General features: G+C 41.0%; 1 protein-coding gene across 1 annotated transcript; it reads left to right on the top strand.

Annotated features, from left to right (window-relative positions):
* Nucleotides 1–4517: 4517 nt before the first annotated feature.
* LOC117554825 (uncharacterized membrane protein C3orf80 homolog) lies at nucleotides 4518–5575 on the top strand. The gene has a single exon (XM_034229372.1). It carries the CDS (start codon nucleotides 4729–4731, stop codon nucleotides 5434–5436), a length of 708 nt encoding a protein of 235 aa, XP_034085263.1. The 5' UTR covers nucleotides 4518–4728; the 3' UTR covers nucleotides 5437–5575.
* The last annotated feature ends 2010 nt before the right edge of the window (nucleotides 5576–7585 follow it).

Raw genomic sequence — 7585 nt, forward strand, 5'->3', positions numbered from 1 at the left:
ACATTTTCTATTCAAACAGAAAGCAACAATGCTGAGTCAAATCACTTAGTGCTATTACCCATCAAACCATTCTGAATGATAGCTGCGTATTAGGGCCTATATGGCAGCCTTATACAGTTTTCACTGTAAAATCAAAAAGCCCAGCTCAGCATAAACCTACCAACTCTAAGATTTATTAAGAGCACTGAGAGTTGTTCCCCTGAGACATAAAAAGGTTTTTACCCCCCCCCCCCCCCCCTCTCTCTCTCTCTCTCTTCTGTTAAATATCTTTGGCCTCTTAGAGGAAGTTTCTCCTCAAAGGAAGTCAGATTCTCATTTTTCTTCAAGCCAAAAACGGCACGCTCTGAGAACAAGCCACATAAAAGGTAAGAGTTAAACGCTTTCTTTAAAACGTATTTGCCAGAATTTACCACATCCATACGCTTGCTCTTTTGAGTCTTGAGGAAAAGTTTTAAAAGGAAATCTGTCCCGTAACCTGTTTCACATATCATCCCTTCTCTCTTCATTTGCCATGTCCCACTCAACCACATCATCTAGTGAAAAAAATGCTTAAACCATTACAACGACACCTACACAACAACGTGAAACACAAATATAGATGCCCCATACTCAACACACACACAACCCGTAAACTTAAAGACCTCTGAGCCAGCAGAGCGATAAGATTAGAGGAAGTACGTGGGTGTGAAATAGCTGTGGTGTGGGACTTTCTGGGTTCACACAATCTACATCGACTGCAGGCCCTGCTTTTTATTAGAGTTCAAACGGATGGGAATACACAGACACTGATGACACCCACACTCGTATCCTGCGTTTCTGGGCAAAGAACTGACACACAAACAAAATAAACAGGCCAAAACATATATCCCCCATAGTCTGTAAATACAAAACTGTTGTAACAAGTTCTAACACAATATATTTCAGATGTGTGTGTGTGTGTGGACAATGCTGTATGACTATGGCACGTCATGTTAAGTTCAGTTGGTGCCCTTCAATACAGTACGTAAAGAAGCTAAACAGGCTGTAGTTGGTCTCAGGGCAGTAACCCTGAGGTCGTGACTTCTGCTCTCGTGCCAACAAAGTGTAAAACCCAGAACCATCAGTGGGTCTATTAACAAAGCCTGAGGCTGGACAAGGCCTTCTTTGTTTCATAATTAATGCAAACGCGATAACCGTGACATTGACAGTTGGGCGGTCCATACATCAACGTCTCATGACACATGAAAATGAACGCTGCCATTCATCATCGCCCAGGCCTAATGGACCCCATAAAACTGAATTATTAAGCATAACACAAGAGACCTTTGTAGCAGATTAATGGAAGCATAGAGCACAGCACATTTATAACAGTAATATAGTCTAGTCGCTGTGTTATCGCCTTAATTGTTAGCCATACAGGAGGCTGCAACTTCAAATTATTTTGTCAGTAAACGCAACAGAAGCAGTTCCCTTCTTTTGTTGCTGGTGGTAACAGATTTGTTCTGTGTGTCAATAAAGCATAATACATTTGATTACATTGGTGAATTGTGATGCCTATTCATCTCAGTTCTTGTCTACATCTGTCAACCGGCAACTACAGTAGTACGTGTCTGGTGTCACATGACTTCTGTTAGAGCAATGACACTCAACTTTCTGTAAATATGCGTTCTGGGATGTAGTTGGTCTCCAATTAGTTTGATGTGTTTGACGCAAAGTTGATCCTAGATGGATTGAGACAAAGAAGTGGAGGAGGTAGAGAATTTTGTGGAGGATTTCAGTAAAAGTGGGGAAAGGGGCAGGATGTGGTGAGCAGGAAACAGACTTGAGGAGAAGAAATATTCAGAGCAATAAGACCAATAAGAGAGAAAAAGGAAATTGGCATATTTGTATTCATTGTTTAAAATGGGAATATGACTATGTAATATACTGTCAGTTATACTTAACATTTGCCACAGTTAATTTTTATTTGACTTCTTATTTCATAATTGCTTACATGGGTAGGATTTGGATGTGATTGAAATGGTTAATAGCCTCACGTTGTTCTCTATACTCTGGAGCATTTTTCCATTTTCCAGTCACAGCAGTCAAAGCTGTGTTTAAAAATAGCAGTCAATAGGAGCCTATATAAGCAGTAGAATAGCAAAAGTGCTGGGAAAGCCCTCATAACAAAGGAACTGACGAGGGTTTCTCTCAGAGCCAATGTCCACAGGCTATTGATTGTGTATTTGTTTATTCGGTTAGAAGAGTGCCTTGAGATCATGTTTCCCTAATCGAGGCAGATTACTGAAAGAAATACGATGCTGCATAAATTAGGTTGCATGATGTTACCCTTCTACTGAATTTCACGTCATAATGCTCCAGTAATTAGATTTAGTGTTTTGTGCATTAGGCCTTGTTTAGGAAAAAAAATAAAAATAGACTGGCTATTAGTGACAAAGAGTAACATGAAGACAGGAGGGGGTGAAATGTTCCCGTCATTTAAAAAGATTCCATGCATGATTTACACCATGAGGACTGGATAAAAGACTGTCGAGGCCAAATCTCATTACAAAGATCAGTGATTTATTGGAAATAAAGTAACAAGTGTTCTTTGTTCACTCCCATTATCATAAATCCTTCCTTCGGATCCTTTCAGATCCCATAAGGACACACAGCTTTGAAAGTGACCTTGGTCCCTCCGTGTGCCTGTAGAAAAGTATTCACATTGTCAGATTTATTTTGCAATACAACAAAGTATGCAGACTGGTTTAATAAATCAGTTAATATGCTGTTATTGTAGAGCAGCTTACTAAGCCATCTATCATAGTTGGATGTTATCCAGAGACATCTTTAGTGTAAATTAACACGTTGGGCGAGGAGACTGTCATTTCAACTGGAGATTTCGTTTTATGGTTATGTTCTCAAATGCTGCAGACACATGGTCCTCTCGGTGATGGCTGACCGATGTGATTCCAGACACTCTTCTAATGGGGGCCATTACAAACCACACTGCAGGATCTATTCATTTTTTATGAGAGGGGTAGATCTGTCGGCGCCTCATATTGGTGAAAGTCATCATGTTCGTACAGGATTCAGTAAGCTGCAAGCTTTAAGCATTGTTCAGCGTTTTGGGCCGATGGATCATGAAGTCGGATCTGGGGACTTGCATGAAGTTTGAGTACATTTACAGTACTGTACTTTTACATAGCCTACTTTGATTTGAGATACTTTTGACTCCACTACAATTATTTGACAGTTTTGTTATTAAAAAGGTTACCTGACAAATTAAGGTTTTATACGAGGATCTTAAAACACAATAGGCACTGTTAAAGATCACCATTATATAAAACAGTTCAAATTAGCTTCACCTAATCCAAATACAATGGCAAAAGGATACTTACACGTTAAAGCATCAGACATAATAGTCTTATGATTTAAGCTAATTCCCTAATGGGAACTACTTTCTTGCTAGATGAGTAGGGCCTATTTTTACTTTTGATGCTTTAAAAAGGGGAAACCTCTTTAATTAATAATGGCCATATGTCATTTCCATGGCCTATTAAAGTTTAATCAATATTCGTGAACATGATCTTCTCTCTTTCAAAGCCAGAAGGCAGAGAAGGAAGTCTTAAATTGTGATGTCATCAAGTATTAGGTCTGAAACGGCTCCATAGACAATAAATGTATAGGACTGATTTTGATCACAGAATGTTTGTTTTAATTTCAATTCCAGAATGAGCTTTAATCTATTATAGTGTTCCATCAAATAAACTATCCCTGTAACCTCAGTTAACAATTAACTGGCTGCTCTTGTGTTATCTTTACCATATTTCCCAATTCATTGTTTATGCAGCATCCTCAGACCTGCATAATGAAATCCCAAATGCTTGCTAGTGCTGTAGATTTGGAATTTGGTAGATAGTTGTTCATGTTTACATAATATTTATATTTAAGGATCTCAATCCTCCCTCAACCACTGCGGAATGATGACTATTATACTGTAGATTTCTCACTCATATGGTCATTCCCCCTAAATGTACAGAATTCCTTAATCAAACAAGATTGATATTATGGCTCTGCATAAAACATGCATTGTTCCGAGTGGGGGTTGTTTTATTTGGGGTCACAATAAAACCACCTGCACTTGTGTCCTCTTGGGCAGGAAAGTTCAGGTAAAGTTGAAAGAGGTTTAATTTACACACGACATCTATTGCACATCTGTCTGTCCTGGGAGAGGGAATTCTCCCCCATTAACTTTGGGGTTTTCTTTAAAGGTTTTTTTCCTGTCCAATTTGAGGGTCCAATGACAGAGGATGTCATATTTGCAATCATTCTGTACAGACTGTAAAGTCCACTGAGACAAATGTAAAATGTGTGATATTCTGCATAAATAAACTTTGATTGATTGATTGAAAGTGACAATCTCAGATGCTGTGGACCAGCAATATGGGTTTCATTAGACTGTTAATGACCATCCATACGTGTAATGATGTAAGAGTAGCCTATTCATGATTCCCATCAGTGCTCAAACAGACACTGATGCTGCTCCTCCACTCATATCGACCATATAACAGCAGACAGGTCTTCCTCAGTGGAGGGGGGGCACCTGCTGTCCCGCGTTGCACTGGCTGTGATGAGAGTAGCATATATTAAAAGTGTACAGCTGGAAGGAAAGGCAGACCTGTAACACCTGACCGGACTTATAATATTAGCACGCACGGGAGACGCAACACGTCCATTAGGCCTCTTTCCATCCCGGGAGACCCCACAATGATCTCGTCTTGTTTGCCAGGCGGCGGCAGAATAACGTGCAGGACCACTGGCACCTTTTTGTCGGCGTGTCTGGTCTCCGCTTGTCATGCTCTCCGGACCTGCGGGGAGGTCCAGTGCGGCGATGGCCACCAGTGCTGTCCGCCCATCGCCAACGGGAACGGCAGTGCCAACTCCGCGGTGCGCTGCTGCAAGCTCCCTATCCACATATTCTTCGACAACGTAGGTTGGTTCACGCGGAAGCTGTCCGGCATCCTCATCCTGTTGCTGCTATTCGCCATGGGCTACTTCATTCAGAGGATCATCTGCCCGCGGCCCCGCCGGCCTCCGCACAATGACCGCAGTGATGAGCCCTCCCTCTTTCACGGGCACGCATCGGCGTCCCAGGACTCCCTACTGGACCGATACCCCGAGTATAGCCTCGGGGACTTTGCCTCTCCGAACCTGCCAGCATACGACGAGGTCAAATATTTGCCCACGTATGAGGAAAGCATGCAGGAGATGCACAGAGACCGGTCCGACGATAACTTGCTGTCTGAAAACGAGAGTATCGGGCAGGGCAGGGAGAGAGCGGCGGGACCGAGAGCGGCGGGACCGAGAGCGGCGGGACCGAGAGCGGCGGGACCGAGAGCCGCGGAGCAGAGGCGGGAAGTCCTCGAGGAGACTGCACCGCAACACAGCCCGAGGACATCCCGGAACTCTGTCTGAGTCTGAGCCCGGGCAAAGCTAGAGACTATATAGCACTCTTATTTTAATATTATCAGGGTAATTATCTTGCAGAGATATAAACTCAAGTGCAATTATAATCCTGAATGTTAAGAATAAAGAAGAAGGCTGAGAAAATGTACGTGTTTTGTAAGATTATGGCGGATGTATCGCCTTTTGTATGCAAATGACCGCCTGGGTTAAGTAAAGGGGATTATGAAGAAAGCGAAGGCGGCTGAAATTGAAGGTCTCTGTGGCAGGGACAGCTAATTTGGCTCCGGTACAATCGCATTAAGATTTACTTCAACACCTTCATTTTAAGCAGCACTGTGAGACGGTTTTATTCTTAGCCTATGTCAAATTATCGGCTTTTCTTTGTTAAATGTTCTGCTGAACCCGAAAATACCTGGTTTTCTTTTATATATTCTTTATTGAATGTGCAACCAAAAGGAATAATATTTCGATTTGTATTTCCCACCATACCCTGGAATGTGTGCTGAAGTAGGGAGTGAGGGGATGAATATCAATTTGAATACTTTCTGCAGTTTTCCTTATCAGCCAGCTTTAGAGCCATTTCATTTAAAAATATTTCATCAGCATGAAAGCAATATTTTCCTCAAACTGCCTCACACACAAGCACATTCACACAGTTCAGAGGGAAATTATAAATTAGTATTTTATCAGTGACCTGAGCCATGTCGCCTACAGCAAGAGCTAGAAAAGTGCAATTTTTTTTTATATGCTCTGATGCTGTGAACCATGTGTCCGCTGCTAGATATTAGTATCTCCTAGGTTCTAAAATGAGTAAAGCTATGACAAATATTACAGCCGCCATGTGATATGGTGTAAGCTTCCAAAGTTGTGTTTTAATGTTAGCAAGTCAAACAAGGTCACAACTGCTGTCCCAAGTAGAACTAACACGACCCTATACAGCTCAGACCAAACGAAGGACAAGACAGATGAGATCTATCAGAGACAGGAGGCAGTCCATTCTTTGTTCTGGTAAAGTGGACTGAGAATACCATATACATTTGTATGTATGTGTTACTGTTACTTGCTGGTTTGCATCACTGTCTAATAAGAAAATATATTTTTGGGGTTCTGGAAAATTGAAAACCAAACTGACACCACACACACCTCATTACATCAAGCTAAATGGCCTGTTTACCAAGATTAAAGTTTGAAGGGTGTATTTAACTTTCCATTAAAATGCCTCATTATTGTATATTGAAAAAGCTCCTTTGTCATTGTCACTTTAATTTGACATGTGAGAATGGTCACATTTGTCTTTCGTTCTCTCAAACACAGACTTGAAAAACATTAGTACATTTCATGTCCCAGGCCAAACAAGTAGAAGTCAAGTCAATTACAATCAGACATTGTAAAACAAATGACGTAAACATTATATTCTCATCCTTAAACAATAATCAAAATAGTTGCAAATTCCTTTATTCTAACTTCAGTTACATAAAACAAAATGTTTCGATCGAGGGCAAATATATACACCAACTTATTTACCTAAGTGCTGTTAGTATATAAACTGTGAAGCTTTATTAATCTACACTGTCTTTAATGTTCCTTTAACTGTGAATCACTGCGTTTAAAGCAACCAGTCACCTTCACCTTATGAAATCTGCCATCAGAAAGCCAAATGCATATTGTTTGGGGAGTGTAATAACTGACATTTTATCAAAGCACTCTTCTTCACCAATAAACTTCAATTTTGGCCAAGTTTAGCTATTCAAATACAGAGAAAGTTGCTGCTAAAGCATTTTTATCCGTGGTCTTCACAATTAGAGGCCTTGAGCTTCTCTAATGCTCCCGACACTAGAAGTCTGAGTGGGATTGTGGTGGCGTGAGTAATCTGACACTGCCAGACCATGATGGCAAAGCCAATAGTGAACACTGATGGATTTCCTTTCCCGAGGGATATTTGTGGGTGGCTGTAGTTTGCACTTAAAAGCATAAATCCATGCCTAAAGCCCACAAATGGGTAGATCAGGTGGGAGTATGTGACTTTTAGATGCATAAAGCCATATGAAAGTCCTATACTCAAACCATAAAAAGGTGTACATTTTGCACTTCAGGATGTCCTTGGAGCTATCGCAGTTCATTATGAACTAAACTGTAAAAGTGGGTTGAGGAGCAGAGG

This window comes from Gymnodraco acuticeps, unplaced genomic scaffold (assembly GCF_902827175.1).
Source record: "Gymnodraco acuticeps unplaced genomic scaffold, fGymAcu1.1, whole genome shotgun sequence".
Taxonomy (NCBI): Eukaryota; Metazoa; Chordata; class Actinopteri; order Perciformes; family Bathydraconidae; genus Gymnodraco; species Gymnodraco acuticeps.

What these genes read in the sequence shown, in the direction of transcription:
- LOC117554825 (XM_034229372.1), top strand. Translation starts at nt 4,729, where the DNA reads ATGATCTCGTCTTGTTTGCCAGGCGGCGGCAGAATAACGTGCAGGACC.